At 41.7% G+C, this 27408-nt stretch overlaps 1 protein-coding gene across 1 annotated transcript in view; it reads right to left on the minus strand.

Moving 5' to 3' along the window:
* The window catches only part of LOC148018295 (uncharacterized), a 42984-nt gene extending 16786 nt beyond the window's left edge, over positions 1–26198 (minus strand). The window contains exons 1-3 of the mRNA XM_087661489.1: positions 26141–26198; positions 25227–25311; positions 24800–24926 (exon numbers count right to left, since the gene is read on the minus strand). Coding sequence (XP_087517615.1) covers positions 24800–24805 — 6 coding nt within the window. The 5' untranslated portion in view covers positions 24806–24926; positions 25227–25311; positions 26141–26198. The remainder of the gene's footprint in view (positions 1–24799; positions 24927–25226; positions 25312–26140) is intronic.
* Between the last annotated feature and the right edge of the window lie 1210 nt (positions 26199–27408).

The raw sequence follows: 27408 nt of genomic DNA on the forward strand, positions 1-27408 counted from the left end.
ACTGTGGTTTTGAAGTCAGAACGGTTGAGAAACATGAGTTATGGATGCATCCAATGGTTTCTAGCAACAGTTTTAGACTGTTTTTCAGTTTTCTATTATGTTTTTCTGGCTGGAAATTTTCAATAAGTTTTGCGCATATGCAACGGTTCGACAACAGTGGCCAATGTTGTGATCATTGTCATACCAAATTGAAATTCCAGTGCAATATACTTTTCCTTTGGCCCAATGTAGTGCAATCGAGGACAATTGCAAGGTTTTCAAGGGGGAGGTCTGTCACGGGGACGTGAAATTTTGAGATGCTTTAATCTTGCTAGTAACATTTGATTAAGTTATTAATCAAATGTGCAAGGTTGTTTAGCACATGTAATGCACATGGCAGTTATTTCATGGAAATACACCAAGGACCCCGAGGATGTAGTGGGTATTAAAGGCAAAAGTTGTGTTAAGTTATGCCAACTGGGTTTTGGTGGTCAGTTGGTGCCAGATTGGACCCTAGGACAATTGTTTGGCCATTAAGTGTCAGTGGTGACACTAGGGGCTAGCTAGTCTAAGGGTCAACAGAGGTTGGGAACCACTCCAAGTTGCAAATGGCCTAGCCAATTTCATTACAGATGGGCATGTTTAATTTTGGGCAAGGTCAAAAGAGCTAAAATTAATTTTCAGAATTAATTAATTCTGAAAAATTAATTTAATGGCTGAAAATGCATTAGAAAGGCTGCCACTTGGCAAAACTTTTCCATGCAACTAGGAAGAAGGTTGTTGGAGGGTGGTGGAAGTGAAATTGCAGTCGTTCGGAGCTTGGTAGGGGAGAGAAGGTGATCAAATTTGACTCTGAGAGGCGACGACAACTGATCGCGCGCCGCGACAGGACAAGGGGCAGCAGGATTTCTCTTCCGCCTCAACAGAGGCGGCAGCAGAAGAGGAGGGCTCGCCAGCTGAGCTAGTATTTTACCCCCCTTTTGAAGCTATTGGTGCCATCAGATTTGTCATCAAAAGATACATTTCAGCTGATTTTCTCTCTCTCTACAGCATTCTCTCATCTCCTCCAGTCTATGCTCAAGTATTCTCAGTAATTCTCAGCCATTGGTAGCAGAGTACAGCCAGATTTGGTAGACAGCAGAGAGTTTACTGCTGTAAACCCTAAATTACAGCAGTAATTAGGGTTTAGCAACCACCTTGGGACCCATGCCATCAGTCAAAGGCATTGTACACTGAAATCGGCACCGGAAATTCGTGGAATTGTGAGGATTTCAGATGCCAGCCCATCTATTGTGAATTTGGGGCAAAATTTACAAATCTCAAAAAGATTCTTTGTGTCAGATGTAGATGCACTGCCAGCCATCTTCAACAATACACATCTGCAATAAAAGGCTGAATGCTTTCAGCACTAGCAAGGTTGATGAATTGTAACAGCAAGTACACACTCTTGTACTTCCAAGGTGTCCAAGAAGCAAATGTTTAGCTGCAAATTTCAGTCTCAAGTACTGATTACAGCATATGCACGAATCAAATCTGATACATTTGCATTAAGGATAGCTCCCACTTCGGTAATACATCACCAAAATTCCCAAATGCAATGACCCAAATGCTTTATTTACCACTGTTTCACTGCATAATGAGTATTCAGAAATACACATACCAAGAGAAGCTACCCTTTTTTAACATTTGAAGCATCCAAAACTCAAAAGACTCCCACTCAGCAATGAATCTACTGCAAATTTCCCTGTCCAGTCTCAAAACAACTCAAAATACATCACCAATGTGAAAAATCCCAAAATTTCTGCAGTAAATCTGATCCAATTGCATAAATACATCTTCCCAAGCATCAGGTATGGGTAAATGTTGCAGAAATTTCATGAATTCTGCAAAAGCCCCAATTTTCGAGGTCCAAGAGTGCACAAATTTCCAAGAAATTGGCTCAACCAAGTGAAAATTTCACTTGAATTGGAAAATCCCCAAAATTTCTGAGACTCATGCACTCATCGTCTGCAATTTATGGTTCAGAAATCACTGAGTCATGTGTCTGTCACCAAATTTGGGAAAAGCCCCAAACTTTGAGAAACATATTTGCACAAATTTGTACTCTGTGCTTGTATGTGTGAACACCCAATAGAGAGGGGAAAATAAAATGAAGTGAGAATTTCTGAATTTTAGAGAAAATGGGTTGTTGACCTGCCCGTCATCCATGCAGCCGGACACCCTGTCGCCCGTCACGCGGCAGTCTTCAGTTGTGTCACACGCATGTCGAGTCGCCTGACTCGCCATAAACCGTTGCCATGTGCAAATTCGTTTGCCTGCCACGCCGTGAGCTGATCGCATGCTGTCTGACTGTCTAACCACAGGCCTGTTCACAGCAACTGTCGCCCACTTGTCGACTGAGTTCGTCCCCTCTGCACCTGTCGCGAAGCCGGTCAGCCCGTCAATCTGTCCACATGCACCTTCAACAGCACCATCCTTTGCAACTTGGCCTGACGACTATTTCTGATCACAATTAGTGCCTGTGCACCGATTGTGACTGTTTGAGAATCTATGGCTCTAATACCAGTTGAAGTGGAAGCAAAGAGAGAGTAGGCACAATAGTCGAGGTGCTCAACAGTGCTGAACAGTGAGATAGTGTGAGAGTGCGTCGACGGATAAGTGAGTGCTAGTGTGGTACACACAAAGAATAAAAGAACATATTTATACTTAGGGTACGGTACACTTACACCCGCTAGCGTTCACATGTGTGAAGTAATATATACACGGGAGAGCACGTAAAGGGCCTTTACACCCAACATCGTCTTTATCAACCCTCTACAAGCAAGGTTATTGTCAGCCGAGATGTTATCTTCACTCAAAATGCTTCTCACCACTTACTGAACTGTCAAAAACAGCCTATTATTGATGCTTCGGACATCCTTGACAGCCTACTACCACTTTTCCATGATGGTTCCATGGCTGATTCTTCTTCTCAGCCTTCATTTCCACCACTTACAGATACATTACAGCAGTCTATTCAGCCTAATTTACAACCACAACAGCATCATGATACCTTGTCCGAAGAGCAGTCCCCCTTTTCTTGATCAATTGGAGCATACAAGGGCTGAAACTCAGCAGCCTAAAAGTGTCCCTTGCTGGCTACTAAACACTCTTCAGGACAGCAAGCAGCCTCTTCCTTTGGCTGCCTACACACAAGCCTCCGCTCGTAAGGAACAAGGTAATCTTCTTGCATGTGCATTGGTGGCTACAATATGCAATGAAGGATCTCTATGTTATAAAGATGCTTTTTCAGAAGATCATTGGGTGGAAACAATAAAGGTAGAAATCGATTCCATCTGTCAAAATGACACTTGGGAGCTATGTGACTTGCCTCACAGCAAGTGTGCAATAGATACCAAATGGGTTTATAAAATTAAAAGAAAGTCATATGGTTCTATTGACAAGTACAACTTCAACCTTGTTGCCAGGGGCTATGCCCAACAATAAGGAATCAACTTTGAGGTGACTTTTGTCCCTACCTCTCACATTACTATCATCAAGAGTATTATTGCCCTTACTACCCACTTTCATTGGGAGGCCCATAAATTGGACATCAAGACAGCATTTCTCCATGAATATCTCATGGAAAAGACATATGTTTCTCAACCTCCAAGATTTGCAATTAAAGGCTCTGAGCACAAAGTATGTCGCCTCAAGAAGGCTTTGTATGGTTTAAAGCAAGCTCCGCTTGGTATGCCCGCATACATTCTGATCTATTGTATCTTCGATTTCAGAATCGCTCTACTAAGGCTACTCTTTACATTCCACATTAGGGATCTAATTTTATTATTCTAGTGCGTTATGTTGATGACTTGCTTGTCACTGGGACTAATACTGGTCAAATTGCAGCATTTAAGGTTGATTTACACAAATCTTTGCCATGACTGCTTCACTATTATTTGGGTATCCAAATTTGCCACCATTGAGAGGGGCATCATCATGACACAATCCAAAAACATTTGACAGCTTCTTCAACACTTTCAATTTGAGGATTGCAAGCCCATGTCTACTCCCTTGGAGCCTAGTTTCGAATTTACTTTTGATGATGGCAGTGGATCCTTTGATACAACTTGATATCATCAGGTTGTTGGATGCTTGATTTATCTATGTTACACAAGGCCTGATTTTCAATTTGCTATCTCCCAATTGAGTAAATTTATGCACATTCCTTCAATACTTCATTGGTAGGTAGTGAAGCGTGTCTTTTAGTATCTTAAAGGCACCCAGGATCTTGGCCTTTTCTACAAGGTTGATTCTTCACTATCTTTGCATGGATATTCTGATAGTGATAGGGCTGGATGTTGAAATTCTCGTGTCTCTCATAGTGGCAATTGCTTCTTCTTAGGTACATCTCTTGTTTCTTGGTTTAGCAAGAAACAAACTACAATTGCTACTTCCAATTGTGAAGCACAATACAAAGCAGCGTTCACAGCCACAGTGGAGTGTCTTTGGCTCCGCAAGTTACTTGCAAATCTTCATGTGCAGCAGACGGCTCCAACACTTACCTACAATGACAACCAGAGTGCTTTGGCCATTGCACGAAACCCATTGTTTCATGCCCGCACAAAGCATATAGAAGTTCATTTATCATTATGTTCGTGAACAGATGTCAGCTAGAGAAATAGAGTTGTCTTATGTACCCAATGAAGACAACTTGGCAAATCTTTTTACGAAGAGTCTTTGTCGGCCAAAGTTCCAAAGCCTTTCAACAAGCCTTGAACTTGATTCCATTTGTTCCATGATCTGTCATACTCTGTACTGTCATAGGTTGCTATATCCACTTGGATGAACTTGTGCAACCATGACCTTGTATTTCTTTTTATTTTCTAGGATTTTGTCATTTTTCCTAGATCAGTCCGCCCATTAGGAGGGGCCTTTGTAGACCATCTCGTGGGCTACGCATTGATGTCCTTTGATCCATGATCCAGGCTCCTTGGGCATTTAAACTGTCATTAAATGCAGTTGTTGCCCCTAGTCACTTTGTGCCTCATTAGCATATATGTATGGCATTATTTATTGTGACTGCCTTGTGCGTTGTACTCTCTCTCACACAGTATCCTTGTGCATCGGTTAATTCTTTTATTCTCATTCAACTTCCATTAAATTGATCGCACAATTGTTCCACGCCTGGGCCAACAAGAGGACATGTGAACATCAGATACCATTCAGGTGCTCTATGCATGTCATCTCCTAGTTGTGAGCTCCATCAAATGGAGGACCTTTAACACTCAATTCATGTGTGCATTTGGCCTGCCCAGCATTTGTGGTCATTTCGAGTTATCATTTCTGCCCAATTTTCACAGTGCACTTCCAGCTTGCCATGTAATAGTCCACGACACCATGTATTTTTGCTTTTACTGCTGCAGGTCAGACTTTATTTATGCGTTTAAGGTAGCAAGTTGGCCAGTTTTCAAATGCCTTTCTATTTATTCTGCTACCAATTATGGTCTGATATCCATCATTAGATCACTCACCTCCAGTCTCCCTTTCATTGCCTGCAATCTCTTCACTCTCTACCACATTGTAGTACCCTCACTGTCGCAGTTCAGCAGCATGCAAGCACTGACTATAGCAGCCTTTTATTCAGCATTTTGATCAGTGCAAATTGTTCCTTTTTTCTCCGTGTTCACTGTCTTTGTCTTCCCCTCTCTCTCCATGTTCATGATCTGCTTCTTTGCACACTCTCACATGGTATTGCCAAAGGAGAGGAGCCGGGGCTACTACAAAGAGAAGAGACCTTCCTAAATTTTTGTAAGTAACTCCAAATGTGAACACTGGGACGAATGTGAAAATGAGAGCCAACTAGATCAATTATCACCACCAAAGGAAAAGATAAGAGAGTGTAGGGACACTCGTCGCTGTCAAATGACATGTGTCCTATTCTAGATGCCACATGTCAACTTTCTAGAGAAAGAAGCTTCTAGACCATCTACTCTAAAAATATCTCAACCAACTAAGAATTTGCTATAGTTGTTGAAGACTATTACACTTATCATGTTCCTACATAGCTCTTGTATGAACATCCCCTTGTCAATGGGCTCTTTTTACCTTCTAGCTGGAGAAGGGTTTTTTCCCCATATGAACACCCATCAATGAGAGTGATACTTTAGTACCTTAGGAGGTTGTACTTTTATTATCATTCTCACATTAGTAGATGTGACATTCTAGAAACTCTCCTCTCTTGCCATTCACTTGTTTGTTGTGAGTGTGTCTTAGAATGTGTGCAACTGAATCGTAACATAACAATGGTATTAGAACCATAACTCTTTCACCACCACTCAGCTCGTGAGTCACCACCGCCTCAACTACCATTGAGTCTCGAACTTAGCTTTTGTTGCTCCTCACAAACCACTGCTCTCTGTGCAATTATTGCGACTAATCTCAACTTCTTTATTACCTAGAGACTTTCTATATCCCACATGCAAACCCTAATTTGGGAGGCCCCAAACTTTCTATAAATAGGCACGATGCCCTCCGTTCAACTCAATCCCGTTTTTGCAACTTGCAGGTGCCAAAGCTTCACTGTCCACACCCTATACACGGATGTTGTACGCGGACGATATCTCAACCAGAGCTGTCCCAAACTGCTCTCTACCTATTGGCACGTGCTGTCCAGCCATCCCTCGCTGTTGGTGACTATCTTCAGCCCCAATTCCACCACTGTCCATTAGGCAACTGTTGCTACCGCCTTTCCCAACTATCATCATAGCAACCAGAAACGTCAAAAATGTGTAGAAACAAAACATTAGAAACATGTGTCATAGGTTTCTTTCAAGAGGGTGTAAAATAAGAAATGTGGTTTTTTCATATAGGGATTTTTTATAGTTTTGACTAGGGAAAAAGGTTCTAAACCTCTATGGAACTCTCTGTTAAACAAAGAAAGGCCAATTGAGCTTCAGTGATAATACATGAGAGTCAATTGAGAATAATACGTTACATATCCATGATCCATTATTGACTTATCATTTATGTCAAAGTTAGTCTTTGGACAAGCTATACTATGCTTTAGAACTCAAATGTTATGATTCATATATATCACACAAAGAAAATTGAAATAAACATGTAGATAGCCTATCTACAATATGGACTGAGTCAAGTTGCAACACCATGATTCTCATTTTAAAACAAGCTAACAAAATGTCAAAATCGAGAATGAATTATAATATATCATAAATAACTCATAAATGAGACTAAAGTCGTATAATAATCAACTCTCAAGACAAGAATAGACACTAGATTTATAGAGTCCAATAACTAAACAAAATCCCAAAAAAGTTAGTCTCTCATCCAAAATCTAGAGCACTCACGAGTCATTACTCATCATCATGATCATGTTTAATATTGCCCAACAGTTTTTGTCAAAAAAACCATGTTTTTGGGTTCCAACTCAAAAAAAAAGAGGCCCACATTTTTACTCTCAAAAACATTTCTTACTTCAAGAAACATTTCATAAGTTTCAAACTGAAAGAAACGTGTTTCTTTGCTACTATGGCTGTCATCCACTATTTGGTGGTGCTGATCAAGCTGTGTTTCCAGCTCAGCTTCTGATGTCAACATCAAGCGACTTGATTCTAGCTGTGTTTACACTCAGTTGGTGCCTTTTTGACCAAATCTGTTGTCGCTTAGCTCCAAACTATTCCAAAACCTATGTTTTGCAGGTTTTGCACTTCGCCAAGCTGCCACAATATCATTCAGGCTTGCTATGTTGTTTTCTCTATGTCTTAACTAGAGACGGGCCCATTCTCATGGTTATCATACCAGCCATTATTAAAAGATCCACCTACCTAGGACTAGATCTCGACACTAGTCCATACTAGTCAAAGTCAAATCCTACCCATCTGACAGTGATCCAACATTTGCTATTGCATTAGCTGCTACTAAGACACCTTCAAAGGCTGCCTTGTTGTGTTTCAAGATCTATCGAAATACGAACACACTCTCCAGTTCATACTCTCTGCCCCAATCCTCGAGATACAGGAGTTTGGGGCTCAATATTCATTCACTGAATAGTGCATTTGCTGCATTGAGCATTGTATTCTATTCAGATTGATTTATTGCATTATTCTCTACATTCATTGTCTCTATGTTACCCTAAACCTAACTATATTCTATTATCAGTTTGTGCTTTGCCGTATGATTGTATTTGAGTTACTCTTATTAGTGCATTTCCATACACAACCAACTCGTCAGTGGCATGTTCATCGCTTGCAACTTGACAATCTATCCTAACCTACTCAACTAACACTAACCTACACATGTAACAATTTCTACCCATTCCTGCCTCCACCATATGCCCAACATTAACGTTTGACATGCACACAACACGCCGACCCACCACAACCACTCCTATCACCTAACACAACATGGACAAACACTTCACACTTGCAAACCCCCCCCCCCCCCCCCAAATCGATCTTGAACTCTGCCTCTGGATTAGCCACCGGCTAGGAACCCGGTAGCCATGCAATCTCCTCCTCGGGAGCCTTACACTCTAATGGCTCCATCTAAGCTAGCTGCAGCAACTACCTATAGCTTGGATCTCCAAGGATAGGGTGCTCCTCACTCAAAAACCCCCCAATGGCTGGAAACTCTACAAACCGCACTTCTCTATTGGAACTCCGGATCATAAATCCAATATCCCATTGATTCAAAATTATAGCCCACAAACATGTCTAAAGAACTTTGGATCCATGTTATTACACTCCTTCCTCAAAATGGAGACAGAAGCATTACATCCAAAGACCTTGAAATAAGACACATCAAGCGGCACACCAAAGTATACCTCAAAAGGGGTCATGCCTGGAACATTTGACAAGGGTGTTGAGGATATGGACAATTGTGGCTACAGCCTCTAGGTAAAGAACCTAGCATACCTTCCAATGCTCCAACATAGTCCTTGCCATCATGACCACAAACCTATTCTTTCGATCCAAGACTTTGTTCTCTTGCGGGGTAATGGTTAGGATATAGACTTACAAGGCTAGGCTATGTTATATTAGGTTATATTATACTTGGATTATGTTTAAATTATGCGTTCATATTGTCACTAATTATGGTATGTCATGTTTTTGTAGATATCAACGAGATCATCATTGAAAAATCCTAATCAATGAAGAGCTAATCTTGTACCAGTGCCAATAATTCCTTTTTGCACAGAGTCACCTAAAATTCTCACAAGAAAGACTGCATGATACTCGACTTTTCCCCAAAATATTTTAATACCTGGTGCCGCCCAATGTTGGAGTCAAAATTAGGTTGGGGACTCCACTTACCCCGTTGAGGTCCTAATGGATCCCTTGCTCTGCAAAGAAGCAAGCCATTTGTCGGAGGCAAATTCCCTACATTTGTCAACTCTAACTGTTTATAGCTTCCTCCCAAATTGATTTTCCTCGAAGATTAGCCAATCTCAAAAGTTCAAGAGGCCTCGGACTTCAACTAGAAAAGATAGGCCCAAGTCATGCTGCTATAATCATCCACAATGAGCATAATATATCTGCGACATTGCACAATGGAAGAGGAACATAAACACAGAGAGAAAAGAAGAAGAGAGAAGACAGCAAGAATGAAAGAGCAATCTGCACTGAATCTAGAAAAAATGCTGAATACAATAATGGACAGATCAGTCCCTGCATGAAGCCCAAAGCATCAATGAGGGCACCGGATCAGGCTGGAAAACAATGACAGCACCACAGACGGTGATGGAGACGGAGGGTGCAGCAGCAGTCTTCACAAATGATGGTGAAGAACGCTGCAATCTGGCTGAAAACCTGCAGAGATAGAAAAGAGATGATCTGCCCAAACTAGTGAGCTGGCTATAAATATCCAAGCCCCACCAAATCTGGCCAATCAGCAGCCTAGGGCTCAAATATGCAGTCAGCAAGATAAAAAACTGGCCAACCAGCCCCACCTGATGCACAAAATGCTACCACCCTGTAGAAAAAAGACCGCCTTGCTCCAAACCCGCACATACTAGCTGCTGGCCACTGTGAAGACTGAGAACTGGCTGCAGGCACAGTGTAAACACACCTAAACCAACTAAAAAAGAAATGCACACAAACTAAGTGCTCTAGAACAATCAGAGCTCTGCTGTCTCTGTCAGATTCTAACAAGGCTCACAACCATGAGATGACATAGACTAACAAAATGTGGTAGGCTAACACCCCCTCTCAGATGCTAGGAGATTCTAAAGACCCAACAACCTCATTTGATGAAGCATAGAAGCCTGTGAAAGAGGCTTTCTAAAGAGATCCGCTGCATCGTCTGCCATGGGACAATAGGCCACCACTAACTCAAAATCGATAATCTGCTCCCGAGTCATATCCATCTGAAAAACAAGTAAATGATGATGGGCTACAAGAGCCAAAATAGCCCAAATAGATATAATTCAAACCTACACGTTATGCAAAACCCTTGGCAATAAGCCTAGCTTTATGCTTGTCCAAGGACCCATCAGCCAAATACTTGGTCTTAAAGCCCCCCTTCACACCAATCACCTTCCACATCCATGGATGCCATACCCAATCCCAAGTCTAATTACGCTTGATCACATCAAGCTCCACCTGCATAGCAGGGCACCAAATATCTTATGCAAGAGCCTCATCAACTGCAGTAGGCTCGTGATCCTAAAGAATCCATGACATAAGAGCATAATTCACACAAAGTAAATTGTCTCGTTGGTCACGTATCCTAGCTTATCTACCTGTTGGGAATAAAGGCCCTCCTGCCTTTAAATGTGCTCGGGTGTGAACACACCCTTAGCACTTGTACTTACACATATATATCTATCTAAAAACCTAAAGTGGTACATTCGTCGTTGTACCTAAAGTCATGCACACTCTCTGCTCTACTCTCTCGCACTCTCTCTGTCGCTCCACGCCTAAGGAATACCTACTGTCTCGATCTTCGTGTCTCTCGGTCACTACAAACTGGTATCAGAGCTGCGGTTGAGGTGTTCGTACTTCTCAGAGTTCGAGCAGGAGTTGACAAGCAAGCTCGAGTCGTGAGTTCATGGGCGAGGGTTGTTGCAGGCGTAACAGGGCAGCTGACAGGCAAGCTCTCTACGGGCAGCAGACTGACAATCGACGGGAGGGTTGACAATCAAACGTAGACCAGGTGGCATGCGACAGGATATGCTTCCTGTAGAGGCGACGGCTGTTAGTACTCAATAGACGGGACCAGCAGAACGTGCCACAGACGGGACGGGGCAACCACCGTGCAGACGTGACCAACACGACCAGGCGGCAGGCGACGTCCAATCAATGACCTGCACGGGGTCAATGGACCCCCCGTCACACCTTTCAAAATCATTTTTTTAAAGAAAAAAAAAAGGAAAATCTCCTTTATCCCCTTTTCCTCTGACAGGGTTTCACGCGTGGAAACACATCTTCCATTTTTTTGTGCAATTTAGGCCCAGAAATTTGGGGCTTCTCCAAACTGAGCATTATTCATGCAAAATTGAGGCATCCGTGTCAAAAATTGCAAACATTGTGCACATTTGAATTGGGGATTTCGCCAAAATTATTGAAATTTTGCTCATTTGAGTGAAATTTCTCAACATTGGACCCATAAAGTTTGGGGCTTTTATCGTATTGGTGAAATTCTGTTCAACTGAGTTAGATTGGCTGACATTGGTGCACATTTGGACCCGAAAAATTTGGGGCTTTTGCAAAATTTAGTGAAATTTTGCTAATTTTTCCCGGTTTATGCTTTCCAGAACATGTATTAATGCAATTGGGATAGATTGGTCAGTGAAATTTGGGGGTTTTGCTGAACTTGCTCTATTTTGGCAAAACTCGCCTATTCTATGCATGTCAGAGACAGTTCAGATGTATGGTTAATGCTTTGAGCACAAAAATTTGGGGCTTTTGACCGTGCATGTCAAATTTTATGCCCGTGAGTACATGTAAAACAGAAATTGCAGCTAAAATTTGGGATTTCTCATGTAATGTGATGCATATGCCCTTGGAACAGCTGTAATCAGTTGTGAAATGTTGTAGCACATGGTTTGGTGCTTCTGAAAATTTAATTACAGATCTGAAATCTGTGCTTCTACGTGGTCATTTATTGCTAGTTGGTACTTGTTTGTACCTTGGTCACTGGGGTGACAGCTTTGGGCATGCATTTGCTGTTTTTTTGTCACATTTGGGCTGAAAATCATGGCTCGCAGCAGTGACAGCAGTAATCTCATGCACATAACTTTGCAGTTTGGCAAAAACAGTGCTACAATATCCTGTTGCAAAAGAAGCAAGCAAAGCCGATTAAAACCAAAGGGGCAAAGCCCACAGACATGGAACAGGAGGATTGGGATGAGTTAAATGAGCTTGCATGCTCAACCATCAAGCTATCGATTTCTGATGCCTTGTTGTTCAACATTGAAAGTTTGGATTCTGCATATGCTATTTGGACTAGACTGGAAGAACTGTATGCACAGAAGAGTGTTGCAATCAAAGTGTATTGGCTGAAAAAGCTTATGGATTTGCGTATGAAAGAGGGTACAGCAATGTCTACTCACTTGAGTGAGTTTAACTCCATTTTCAGCCAGCTGGTTGCCTTGAAGTTCATGATCGATAAAGAATTTAAGGCTACTTTCTTGCTTTGCACTCTACCAGAGAGTTGGGATACATTCAGGACTGCTATGAGCAATTCTAATGTGATCCTTTTGTATGCTGATGTAGAGAGTGCTCTACTCATGGAAGAAATGAATCGGCAGAACAATGCATCCAGTAAGCCTTCCAGTGCTTTGCATACTAGGGGCAGATCACAACAGAAAGGTAAATATGATAGCAAGGGACGCAGTAAATCACGTGGCAAAGATGTTGAATGCCATCATTGTAGCAAGAAGGGTCACTTTAAACGTAACTGCTACAAATGGAAGAAAGAGAAAGGAAAGAGCAAGAAGACCGATGATAGCAAGGAAGAGAATAAAGACACTCTACCTAAGAAGAGCAGTGTCAAAATTGAAGAGGTGAATGTAGTCACTCATGACAATGATAGTGGGAGTGACGTACTCTTTGTCTCTTCACACTTTGGTGCACATGCTTTACTTGCAGATACAGATGATGACATGCATACCTAGATTCTCGATTTAGGTGCTTCCTTTCATTTCACCCCTCATCGTGTACAGGGGGTCGACATGGTGTTGTCCATCTTGGGGACAACTATGCATGTGACATTAAAGCTCCTCGTCAGACGGCTCAAGTCCCCCCGAAAGACACCTACAAGAATGGGGAAGGAGTAGAAGTACTAGACAAAGAAGGAATAGAAGAAGCGTCAAGGGTAAGAGGAGTAGAAGGGGGAGAAGGGGATGGAGGGGATGGAGGGGGAATAGTCAAAGACAAAGAAGGGGTGCCAGTAGGTAACCGAGAAGGAAGGGGTGGAGCTAATGGTTGGGAGGGGGGATCAGTCAATGACAAAGAACCACCTACACAAGAAGCACCATCAATGGGACCATCAGAGGCGAAAGCCTCATCAAAGATAACATCATGTCTCGCATCAATCTTTCGTACCAACAGGTCATAGAGCTCATAGCCCTTTGTGGTTGTGTTGTAACCCATGAAAATAAGTTTCTGTGACTTTTAATGAAGTTTGTTGTCCCGTTTCTTCTTGTCCACATAGACATAAGCATCGCACCCAAAGATGCAAAAGTGGTATACAAAAGGCTTCTTCCCAAAGAAAGCCTTATGTGGAGTCATGCCTTGCAATCCAAAAGTTGGAGACCTATTGCGAATATGCAGTGTTGTAGCAACCTCCTCACCCCAAAGGAAGCGAGGTAAACTCTGATGCTCCCACATTTATCACACCATCTCAAGCATGGTTTAATTGGCGTGCTCTAAGAAACCATTCTGTAATGGTGAGTTAGGATGGGAATACTCCACCCAACCTTTCCAAGGAAGGTTGTGCCCACCATTAGTTTGCATAGGTTGGTGTGAACCAACTCTACCTGTATAGCAGCCCACTGTGAAGCAACCTGAGGCTGCCTATGCTAGGGCACAAGGTGTGAATGGGACGAAAATCACGGAACCCTCCACTAACTTCTTCTGAGAAGCTTTGCACACAGCATTAAAGTTTAGGTGCCCATGATGGGCATGCCAAAGGAGCCCAAGCTCATGAGAAGTCCATGCAACAAGGGCAGTAAGCTTATAAAGCCCACCTCCTGAGTACCTATCCAAAGGATAGAACCTATAGAGAAGTCCTCAACACTCATAGCATCCTCGTTAAAGATTGCACGGGTACCTAGCTATGTTAAACCACTGACAAAAAGAAGGTTAAAGCTCAAATATGAAACATAAAGGACTTTGGACACTAAGGCCTAACGATCGAACAAAAGGGGAATGGTCCCCACTCCATGCATTGGCATGGAAGGGTTGGCACCAATGATGACCGAAACCCTTTGGAATGAAGATCCTAAAGCCAATCCTAACAGTAAGTCATATGGAAAGTGGCCCCACTATCAACGAGCCATGGCTTGTCCTCGATGGAGGAAGCAAGAGCAATATCCTTCACGTCAAATAGATGCACAAAAACAAACTACATAGTAGCCAAGATAGCCTTCAAGCCCTTTCAATCATCCTTTGGCTTCAAATGGGGATACTTTTGCCAACACTTCTCCTCGAGATGAGTGTCCTTCCCACAATGTGGACACTTCGTCTCAAACGACTTCTCATCCTTCTCGTTATCCTGCTTCTTATTGTTATTTGCCTTCTTGTTCCCCCTCTTGTACCTGCAATAAAAGCTTAGTAGAGCCAAATCCACTAGCTCCTCTCTCTTTAAGATGCTCGTCATGCTCTAAGATAATTTGAGCTAACTCCTCCCAAAGAAGAGTCTCACATACGCTCGATGTCAATAGGCTAGTGTAGAAAACCTCGTACTTAGGAGATGGCAGTCGGGTGAGAAGAACCATAGCCATATCCTACGAAGATATCATCCATCAGAGGGATGCAAGCTCATCCCTCATATCCTCCATTTTGTTGATGCGGTCCTTTATGGAAGAAGAGTCATCAAACAAGAGCATGTGAAGTTTCTTCTCCAAGGTGATATGGTGGGCAAAATGTTTTCTAATGCTAGAGAGAAAAAAGCTTTATCCACACTTTTATTGCCATCTTTAACTTGCACACATGAACAAGGACAGAGTCCTAAGATCAGGCTCGAGAAATGAGCCTATTCTAAAGGGCTACACAATCCATAGATGAGCCAATAGCAGGATCCTCTACGACCAAGGAATAGGGGTAGTAACAAAAGGCCAAAGATCAAAGGTGTCAAGAATATACTCCGCTTTGCAAGACCAAATGGAGTAGTTTGATCTATCCAAATAGTCTTCTTTGGATAGTCTCATGGCACACCTCCTTCCTCATTTGGCCATCCAAAATCCAAAATGGCTTGCTATCAAATTCCACAATGAGTCCTAGTCCACATATCTTGCTCACCAAAAGCATATGGAAGCCAAGACTAGGGACGTATAGAATGTTGGGGTAAATGCCAATGTGGTTGGCCACCTATCTTACTCACTAACCCTAACTACACATGCTCTCTCTCTCTCTCTCTCTCTCTCTCTCTCTCTCTCTCTCTCTCTCTCTCTCTCTCTGTGTGCAATCTCCATTCTTGCAACTCCATCAATTGGTATTCAAGCGGATGGGAGTCTCCAACTCTAATGTTGCCAGCAAAAATCTTTACAGTCTTCATTTGGGACAAGATTCAATGTAAGAGCTAAGTGTGTATTCGGGCTCCGTTTTTTACCTATAAGTGCTATAGATGCTATTTCCTTTTTTTTTAATAGTCTGCACAGGTTGTTTAGGACTTGAAAAACAAGTAAAGGCTTGCAATGTTCATTATAGAGACATTGTATACAGGTTACCATGCATTGGTAACCAAGAAAAAACAATTGGAAACAAGCAATTTCAGGGTGCAACTTGTTTGGCATAGGCTGTAAGCGACAAATTTCATAATTTTGGAGTTTGTTGTTGGTTGCTACTGTATGCAACAAGTATCATTGGAGTAGAGACTTTAATATATATGCTATATCAATTATTGAGCTGCATACTATCATATTGTCCATACACATTTGCTCATGAATAAGCAAGAACATTGTTTTTCGATGTACTGCAATGGTTTCAAGGAGGTCAGTCTACTAATGTACTTCTGAATAGCTTGATGCTGTTATGCTGCTATTTCTACAAGGGAATATTGATGAAGTAATACAATGTTTTGACTATGCGCAGTGATTTTCACAACGTTTGGACAATGAATATTTCTATTCTAGTTACACTAAGCAGCCTCTAGCAATTCTACCAATTTTGCAATACAGTTTGTTGATTTTTCGATTGCTGTCACTTGACAGCTAGTTGCTATTTTGCATAAATGCCCTCATCATTTGCACTGGACAAGGAACTATATAACATTTACAAAATTGACGGTACTAACTTCAATTTGTGGAAAAAGCATATCCAAGATGTCCTTATTCAAAAGAAATAGTTGAGACCCATAAGAGGCATAGATGCAAAGCCAATAGATATGTTTGAAGAGGATTAGTTGGAGCTTGATACATTGGCCAAATGCACTATTAGGCTGAATCTGTGTAATTTACAGTTATGAATGAGACCACTGCACATGACTTATGGAAGAAGCTAAGTGACACTTATAAGAAGGAAACTACCTCTAATAAGGTGTATTGCATGAAAAAGTTGTTTTGAGTTGCAAATGGAGGGCACTACTATTGCCTCCCACCTTAATGAATGCAACATCATATTTAGCTAGATTCAAGCTCAAAAGTTAAAGTTTGAAGATGAGGTTAAGGCAATCTTTTTGTTGTCTTCCTTTTCTGCATTATAGAACACCTTCAAAACACTCATCAATAATTTAGCTCCACACAGCGAGAGAAAGTTTAATGATATTGAGGGTAATTTGTTAGCTAAAGAGATACATAGAAAATCGATGGACCAAGCAGAAATGGTCAAGCATTGGCAACTAAAGAAAAAGAAGGCGAAAAAATATATATAGGTAAAAACCAAGACCATGGGCAATCATGCAGCAAATCCATGTCCAAGAAAGACATTGAATGCCTCCATTGTGGTTAAACATATCATATCAAGGGCTCTTATAAATGGAAGCGAGAGCAAAAAGATAAGGAGGAAAAGGATAAGAATGCTAAAAGGAAAAAAGGTAAAGGAACGGAAAATTTGAATAAATAAATGCAGTGACTACGCATAGCAATAATGGCGAAGTGCTCTACTTCTACTTCTACTCTTCCACCACAAATGCTACTTGTAGCATATCAACAAGTGGCTCAAGATTTGGATACTTGATTCTAACACCCATCTTGTTAATGACTATATATGTGACATGTTTAGTGCAAGTGATGTACAGTTTGCTTTTCAGAATGGATCTACCTTTACTCTTTGGAAGTACGCCATGTACCCAAGCTTGCTAAGAGCTTGATATCTACTAGTCAACTGGATAACTTCGGATACTCTTACTACTCTTCAGAGTCAGTCATGAAAAGGCCAGAAGGAATCATTTGTTGTTGCTTAAGGAGCCAAATGTAGCACTTTGCATCCCCTTCATGTATCTCAGTCAAAAATCATGTAATTATAGTAACTGAACAGCCAAGTGTATCTTTGTAGCACCGCCAATTAGGACATATATCCAAAAAAGAATAGGACATGTCATCTCATTTAGGTTACTTTCATTCTATTGATTTTTTTTATCTTTTTGTTTGTGAGCATTGTATATATAGAAAACACACATATTCAACCCATAAGAAAAACTTAAATAGAAAATAGAGTGAGACGCTTGACTTAGTGCTAGCACTTGCAAAAAACTAGCCTGGCAAGGGACTTAAGTGTCTCCAAACTAATAATGGTGGAGAATATGTCTCTCATGAGTTCATTAATTTTTGTGAAGCACATGGGATAAAAAGGAAACTCATTGTACCTAGTAATCCTGCCCAAAATGGTATTGCAAAGCATATGAATAGAACGACAAATAAAATAATAAAAGGATACTGAGTATGCTATCTAATGCAAGTCCTACTCAAGAAATTTGGGCTGAGCTATGGGGATTGATATACATTTAATAAACAAGTCGTCTAATACCACTTTTGATGCTGCATACAAAAATGCACATAATGTAGCAATCGATTGGTAGGAGAGATAGCAACAACTTGTCGCCTAGCACCAGATGCTGAAAATGCAAGCTAATCAAGTGCTATGATGGCATAGTAAATGGAGACCTCCAAATAGCAAGGCCATGGCTGGATGGTGATGGGCTGCAATTGGTGCCTCTGGAAGGACAATCTACATGTGTCAAAGCTACTCCTGTACCTGTGTAACATCGAGCAAAAATGATTGAATGGTATCCTTTGACTCAAACTTCATCTACTAAAGTTGTCCATAAAGGGTCACAACACACATGGGGGAAAGTGCCTCGTACAACATCTGAAGCTTCGACCATATTTACCAAAGGCTAAGAAATTTTAGATTTCTCTACTGTAAACCCTAATCTACAACAAAAACTAGGGTTTAGCAGCAGCCTCAGGAAGCGTGCCAAAAATTGGAAGCTCCAAGACTTGGATTCAACAGGGCTGAAGCTGTTTTTAGCTTATTCAAGTGGAGGGACCAGCAAATAATTGAATTTGGAGCATTTTCCATCTCCATCAAAGTAGGTGAAGGCCAATTGATTGCCCGAATCAAGCAGCAAATCAGATTAAAGACTTGCTCTTCATTTTGAATAGCAAGGGGAGTTGGAATACCGAAAAGGATTGGGAGAATCCCATTGTACATCAACTTCTTCTTCAATTATGTTAAATAAATACCAAAAGAGGCACCAGTTTTGGGGCCAACAGGATGTCCAATGTCCAAGATTATATGGTAAAGTGTACTTTTCAGTTTTGTGAATTTGTTAATTGCTATAAATAGTGCTTAATCAGATTATTTACCACCCTATCCGAGGAGAAAGGCTAGTTACATCCGCACACTCCACCTCTTTCACGCACTCCACCTTCTCTACCTTGGGCCTCCATCTCAAGCGAAAATGTCTCCCACAAGGTTTTCACTCATGAACATCAGTTTTGACTCTCTTTATATTAGGTACTATATGTATTTTATAGCCTATACATTTTGATTTATGAGTCATGAATCCTAATTTCTGAATCAATAAGTGAAATGGATATTTTGATTTTATGCTTTTGACTTTTGACCCTAGGATCTAGGTGGAATGAACATTTTCATCTTGTGGATCTATTTTCTTTATCTACTAATACAATATATCAACCTACCTTTCTTCTACTAATATCAGTAATATATAGTAATCTTAATTATTATAAATAAAATAATATTTTTCGAAACCTAAAACATCAAGGTAGCTAACGAAACGAAAACGCAAAACCTCAAAACACAAAACACGGCAAAAGGTTTCTAGTGACTATAAACTACATGCGATGTTTGATGTTTGTCAAGCTAGAATAGCAAATGTATCATTTTTGTAGCAAGCTGAAAGTTCTAAGGATTTGGGTACTTCAAAGGGAAAAAGGCTAAGAACCTAGTGCAGGCTTTGAGGTAACTAAAATTAGAGATACAGTTTCCATGCACTACTTGGTGAAATTTCAAGATTGTTTCATCTATGGATGCAAATGGATGGAAGGTGAACTAGGTGATCATCCTCAATGTGTACTTCACCTTGAAATGTTTCAGTTGGAGCTGAGTCTCAACTTTGGATTGGGCTCATTCAAGTTCAACAGAGCATAGAGGGATTGTCGGACATAGTGGTGAGCCATTAGCCATGTGTCTCCTGCATTCGTGGGAAACTGCATCGGGATGCGATTTCCAACAAAGCTTCTAGGCGGTCTACTTCACCCATGGAGCTTGTATCTACGAATCTTTGTGGTCCGATGAGGATCGAGTCCCTAAAAGGGAGCTTGTACTTCATGTTGATCGTAGATAACCACAGCAGGATTAGACCTATTTCTTGACTTTGAAGTCGAAGGCTTTCTCTCACTTCAAGGATTGGCTTCTCTTTGAGGAGAACCGCTCTGGCCGGCGACTCAAGACCTTGCGTTCAGACAAGGGAGGTGAATTTATGTCTAATGAGTTTGCTCGTTTTTGTGCAGATAGGGGCATTCACCAGGAGTTTGCTAACACCAACACTCCCCAAGAGAATGGCATTTTGGAGCGGAAGAACCGAAGTGTGATCGAGATGGCACGCACCATGATGGAGCCCCGACAGACACCTCACTTTCTGTGGGCTGAGGCAATGGCTACCGCAGTTCACATCCTCAATCGATCTCCCACTTCGGTCGTTGACAGGATGACACCTTTTGAGACTTACTTCGGGACTAAGCCTAATGTCTCTTATTTTAGGATCTTTGGGTGTGACACTTATGTGCACATTCCGAAGACGTAGCGTGATAAGTTCAAGGCGGCTTCCCGACGACAGGTTTTTGTTGGCTATAGCTCATAGTCCCAAGGTTATTGTTTGTTTGATCCCGTCAAGCGCGATGTCTACAAAACACGAGCAGAGATGTGCGGTTCGTGGAGGTTCTGGCCACAGAGGGGGGTGAGGAGCACCCTGTCCTTGGAGATCCAAGGGAGAGTTGGGCTCCTGAGCCAATTCCTTTGGAGCCAGAGCCTCTTGATGGAGATTCTTCTTCTGATTCAGAGTCTTCTCTTCCACCTAGGATGTGCTTTGCTTCAAGATAGTCGGTCGAGTCTCATTTCAAAACCTTGGTTGATATCTTATCTTTGGTCTTTTTTTTGCTAGTTTTGCACGCATTCCTTTTGTTTGAGTTGTGTTGTGTGTTCACTATCTAAATGGCACCCCGTATGCCTCCTGTTTAGTACATCCAGTTGATCAGTAGGGATTATTCTTCCCTACTCACTTTTGAGCCTATTGCGAAAGATGGCCTTGCATCTTTTGTGGTTGCTCCTCTCCCTCTGATTCCAGATGATCCAGCCCTTTGTGATGAGTTTCTTGCGTCATACAGTAAGAAATCGGGCTTGGTTCATAGTACTTCCATGGTCCTGACACCTAGAGGGTTAGAAAAGGCTTTGTCTATTCCCTACAAAGGGGAACCCTTTGTCACATCCAGACAGTTATTCTCAAATGAAAAGATCCTCAAGTTGTTACAGAAGCAGACTAAAGAGATCCTTGATGTCAAGAAGGTGATTGACACTTCAGGAGTGTCTTTCTCAATGATCTCACTAATCCTCTTTGGAAGCTAGTCTACCAATTTCTCCAGGATAGGTTCATGCCTGCCAAGATACCATCTCACTACTTGTCTAAGGAGCTCTTCACAGCTTCCAGAATGGTTTTGAGAGGGATTGCCATTGACTGGAGAACTTACATTCTTACGAAGATGGACCAGCATTTTGTCAAGGCGACTAGAGGGAATGTTACCAATGTAACCTTGGTTCATATTTATATGCTTTTCTAACATATTAAGGCCTTAATAAGGTTGTTTTACCTCCTCCTCCATCTGATCCAATCCCTCCCCCTCCACCTTCAGAAGATTTAGAACCCATTGACATAGAGGATACTGACTCCCCTCCTCCACTAGTCATTCAACGGAAGTGCTTGAAGCGTGTAGTAGAAACAATTCCACCAATCATTCCTTCAGTGTCAGTTGCTGCTACCTCTGGAAGTGAACTCCCTATCTACCTCACATGCAATAACTTATTCAAGGCACATCGAGAGGATTCTTTGGATATATCAGTTCCTCCCCTGAACCGCTTAGTGACAGGGAATGCCATCTCTTTCCTTTGCAAAGACATCTAGAGTTCTATTGAAATCTCAATGCTGACAACTTGTGCTCAACAGTTATATTCTTCTTTCTATGAAAAATTGAGGCAATCCAAAGACCAGATGAATAAAGCAACCACAAAGCTAGCCTTTACCAAAGACACTCTTTCCGATCTGTTTAAGCAGATGGAGCATCAGACCAAAATGATTGAGACCCAGACTGAAGAAATATCTTCTTTGAAAAATCAGTTAGCAGAAGCTCAGTCAAAGGTCACCAGGGTTTTTGAAGAGAAAGGAAAAATATCCAAAGAAGCTCAAGAGCTCAAGACTCTTTTGGATACAAAACTGTGAGACCTGCAAATTGCTCACAATACAGTGGAATCCCAAGCCAAGCACAAGGCTCGCCTTGTTGCTAAAGGTTTTGCTCAGCGCCCCAGCTTTGATTTTCATAATACTTCTGCCCCCACTGCTTGTATGGCAACTATTCGAGCTGTTCTTGCCTTGGCTGGCCATAGGAGATGGCCTGTTTATCAGTTGGATATAAAGTCGGCATTTCTTAATGGTGACTTCAAGGAGGAGATCTATGTTGAGCAACCTCCTAGCTTTGGATCCTCGGATGGGAAAGTTTACAGGTTGAAAAAGACCTTGTATGGCCTCAAGCAAGCTCCACGTACATGGAACAAGAAGATTGACTCGTTTCTTCAGTCGAAGTTGGGATATCGGCGCTCTACGGCTGATCCGCAGCTTTATATGTACACTTTCGAGGTTGGTCGTGTGTTGTTAGTGTTATATGTTGATGATTTGATTTTGACAGGGGATCATGCACAGAAGGTCCGAGAGACCAAGACAACGTTACATCAGACATTCGAGATGACGGATTTGGGGCTTCTTTATTTCTTCTTGGGTCACGAGATTTATCAGTCTCAGAGGGGGATTTTCATCTCTCAGCAGAGGTACATTCAGGAGCTCTTGGTGACTTTTGAGGTGGAGACTTGTCGGCCCATTACTACTCCTATGAATCCGAATTGGAAGGCCACTTCACACTCAGATTCTCCCATGATGGATGCTTCACGCTACTGTCAGTTGATTGGATCCTTGATTTGGCTTCTCAACACTCGTGTTGATCTTTGTTTTGCTGTGGGTCTTTTGGCAGGTTTCATGACGGAACCCAAACTGGTGCATTGGCAGGCTGCCCTGAGGATTCTTCGGTATTTGAGAGGAACCTTTGATTTAGGGATTTCTTATCCCGCAGGTACAGATGCTTCAGATCTGGTTCTTGCAGGTTGGAGTGACTCGGATTGGGCTGGCGATGTGGACCACCGACGGTCTACTACAGGCTACTCTTTTATCTTGGGTACAAGTATTATCTCTTGGAGTAGCAAGAAACAGCCCGTGGTCACCCTTTCTTCTACCGAGACGAAGTATCGGGCTACGTCTTCCCCCACATGTGAGGTTGTGTGGCTTCGGAGATTGTTGGAGGAGCTTGGCTGTCCCCAGACTCGTCCTACTCTACTGCGGTGCGACAATGAGAGTTGCATTGCCTTGGTACGGAATCCAGTATTCCATACCCGGACGAAGCACATTGAGATCCAGTATCACTTCATTTGGGAGAAGCTTCTAGATGGGACCCTTGATGTGGAGTGTTGCAAGGCGGAGGATAATCTTGCCGATTTGTTCACGAAGGCGCTTCCCCAAACTCTTCTTCGGCAACATTCCAGATCCCTCAGTCTTCTACCCTGTCCAGGATCTGAGAGGGGGTGTTAGAGTCATTCCATGTACAATCGTGGGCAAAGCAATACAGCGGCAATGCAGTCGCAGAGGATGCCACGTCAGCTGGTCGGACAGGGTGCCACATGGCACAGGTTGCTGCAGTCGGCCAGTTTTCTGCAGTCGGCTGCATTAATTGCAGCCAACCTGGTGCTGGGAATTTTCTATTATTTGGCTATTTATAGCCAGTTCGTGGCACACTTTCAGCATTCATCATTTCAGATTTTGATCTTGAGATCTGTTGGCTGAGACAGACTGTGCTCGGGCTGACGGAGATCGAGGTCATCAAGTTGGAGACATACGCAGATATTTCCTCTGCCCCCTTGTGTATTTCTGCACTCTTATACAGCATACTACACCGCAGATTTTCTGCATTTACACACTCTCCTTTTCTCTCTCTCTCTTCGCTCTATGTTCACTCTCTCTCAGTCTTTGTCCTATGCTTCTACATCGCTGCACTCTGACAGTAAGAACATTTAATGCATAATCCAATGTATGCGACTCCTTTTTGGGCATTTTCTGCATGATAGAAACACAGTTCTTTCTCATCTATTGCCTCTCTCTTTCTCCTCAATGCCAATTGAAGCCTCAATAGTGAGTTTGAAGCATTTCAGCAGTGAACTTGCTCATTGCAGACCTGATTTCAGTAAAAATTAATGTTTGCATGGAGGGAAGAGGGAAGGGAAAAAGAAAGCGGGGAAAGGGGGGAGGATCAAGTGCGGATATAAACCTCAAATCATGTAAGTTAATTGCTCTTGAGAAGCTGGGATGGTTAAAGCATCTCTGCAAAGACAATGATAATCTCCATCTCATTCTTCTTCTTTGAAGATACAGAACCATGCTTTACTAATAGAAGTAACAGCTTTGCCATCAAGTTAGTCCCTACAAGTAGGGTATCAGTCTACACAACGAGGCCCATCATTCAAAACAGCATGCTATAAGAAATGTGTCTATATCAATGATGAGGAATACAGCTGATATGCAAAAATATAAGCAACAAAGCTGGAAAAACAAGTGTAAAAGTAGCAATTGAAAGCAGCAAGCATCATCAGATATGAATAATGATAAGACTAGTCAAAGTCTAAACATATAACAAACCAATCAATTATACTAAGATCAGTTTTTCTTCAATCCCACGTTGCCTCAAACACACCAACGATAGTTTTGTATTTCCCTTGCACTCTAAGAAAGTTAATCATTGAATAATTTTCTTAATTTTCCTGAGAATTGACATTGTTCACTACTACTACACAAAAGCACTCATCAAGAGAGGTGATGAGCATCCCACCTGCATTTTTATGTTCTGTCCAACTTGCAAATTTTTGTGGGAGATGTAACACTTCGGAGTTCCAATGCCCTCAATGACTCCTTTGGACGTGCATGTTGCAGTCTGCTTCAAACTATATAAAGCATACCTGCCATGGCCAGTATGAAAAAATAAGCAGGTTATAGGTGTAGAACATATCACTTATTCATAATATAAACAATTGTGTCAAAGCCTGGTGAGCATTTTTATCATCCACAAGGAGGATACTAGGTTCACCTAGTACTGGAGGCCTCTAGTTCAAAGACCCTTTGTACATCTTGTTAACTGACTCATCATTTTGTCCCATTATCCTACTGATGCATTTTGTGCCACATAGTGGAGTCACTAGGTCATTCACCAAAATAATTAGTTCTGGATCAAGTACCCTTGGCTGCAACAAGAAAATGACCTCAATCTAAAATGCTGGATTGACAGAGAATTTGTCTTCTTATTAGATTGATTATCACATGGAAGCCCTTGTCGTACAGAAAAACCTGTGGTACAAACACAGAAAGCAACAAGTGAACCTTGATTCATGAAGTTCATGTCTCTATACAAGGTGAAGACACTGGCGGCCAAATTTTGGGAGGACTTGAACGCAAGCTACTTAGCCTGTATAAACTCTTTAAGCTCTGCAATGTAGGATTTTCAAAACTCTGGTATTGCAAATTATGCGAATGATTGAACAGAAGTTGATTGACACGGGACCAACAAAGACAAATAGTGTGTGGTCAACCCTTGGTTGACTTTGATCATTACGAAACAAGCGAAGCGGTATTTTTATTATAAAGGAGGCACTTGCAGAAAAATTAACATGGAAAGAAAGCTTATTAGTATTTATGCAGGTCAGCGCACAAATAAAACTTTACTACTTGAATCTTTTGACTGTAACAAGATCAATGAAGCATTTTCTGAGGCGTCGAAGCTCTCTCTCCCTCGGTATCTTGTCATGAAATGCATAAACCATTGTCTGGGAGAAAGTCTCATAAATTCTGACAAGAATTTTGAGGATTGACGCTGCGACAGGTATAAGGTAGTCAGACATATCGGCCTCTCAGATCTCAGGATCTTAACTGATCTCATTATATCTTCATTAATCGCAAATTAAAGCATTAGCATCCTATGAAAGAAACTGTGACGCCTTCTGAGGTTTAGCACCAAAGCCTGAAATGCTAATGATTGCTTAGATTGAAGAGCCTTTTGAAGCAGATTGAGAGGCCATCTACTACCGTCAGATAACCCTAACAGACCAAGCTTTAACTCAGTCACGAAGTTGAGATTCGTGAAGACAAGAGACTCCAGAATGAAGTGTGCAGACTTTACTTGAGGGAGGAGCTTCCCGAGTTGAGGACGAGGACGGATTTGACCACTTTGGACATGGGGAGGTCTCTGCTGCAAACAAGAACTAACAGTCAGATAATGATGATCACGACGACGTTGATGGAAAAAGCAGCGCCTTTCGTCTGAATGAGATTTTCTTTCTTCTTCCTTTCGAGTAACAAAAAGAAAGTCAGTCTCAGGAGACCCAATGACCATGTGTTGCACGGTTTGCAAACTTACAAAGTTCATAAGACTTCGCCTTAATCGCTTGGCACTTTTAAAGAGCAAAGGGAGTACAACCACTTCTCTTAATTCAAAAAAAAAGAAATCGTAATTCTTGCCTAATGTATGATATGTCAGGAATATATGTCTGTCTCCATGCAAAAATGCATTTACTTGTGAGATGTATCGCGTGAAGGATGTCCTTCTTCTCTCTCTCTCTCTCTCTCTCTCTCTCTCTCTCTCTCTATTATAACACTACTAGGCACTCCGTGCCTAGACTCGCCCCAATGCGAACCGGGGGCGGGCGTGATTTTTGCCGGGGGGTGCTGGACGCGTGGCACCCGCCCCCGCGTTCTCTTTCTTTTTTGTGGGGGAGGTGGGGGGATGCCACGTGGCACCCGCCCCCACCTCTCCTTAACTAATAGTATAGATTTGTGCACCTCAAATGCTAAAATTACAAGAGTAGTGATTTTGATGTGAGTAACACAATTTATTGTTTTTTCATAGTTATCAACCCTATAAAACATTAGACGTTGCTCAAATTTATCCTCCGTAACCTTAGAACATATCAAGCATATGTCTAAATGCTACAAAACGTATTTTAGAAGCATGGAGTTTAACAAAACATGCTTTAAGTTTCATGTAAAGTTTCTTGGATAAAAGAAATCTTCAAAGTATATTATTACTTAGGGTATTATCCACACAGAGAATAAAATAAACCCAACATATGTACCTCATATTAAGCTACATCCTATTGGTGCCAACTCGTAGATTGTGGCCTAGGATGCATTTTCAAAACACATTTGAAAGAATGCATTGCAAAAGAATCAATGAAATTCTTATCAGGTGACATCTAATGTGCATATGCACATTTCAATCATCGCTTACGTTCTAATCATAACCAAAGTGTTTTAGATGGCATCTCTCTTATACAATTGTTTGTTATCTAGCATTCCTATGGTTTTAAATAAGTACTACCAAAATCTTAGTCAATATGCATGGCCGGGATATAGGATATCCCATCTCCAAAGCTATCTACTTAGACATGA

This window comes from Lygodium microphyllum, chromosome 21, assembly GCF_053477565.2.
Source record: "Lygodium microphyllum isolate KBCC chromosome 21, Lygodium_microphyllum_v1.1.10, whole genome shotgun sequence".
Taxonomy (NCBI): Eukaryota; Viridiplantae; Streptophyta; class Polypodiopsida; order Schizaeales; family Lygodiaceae; genus Lygodium; species Lygodium microphyllum.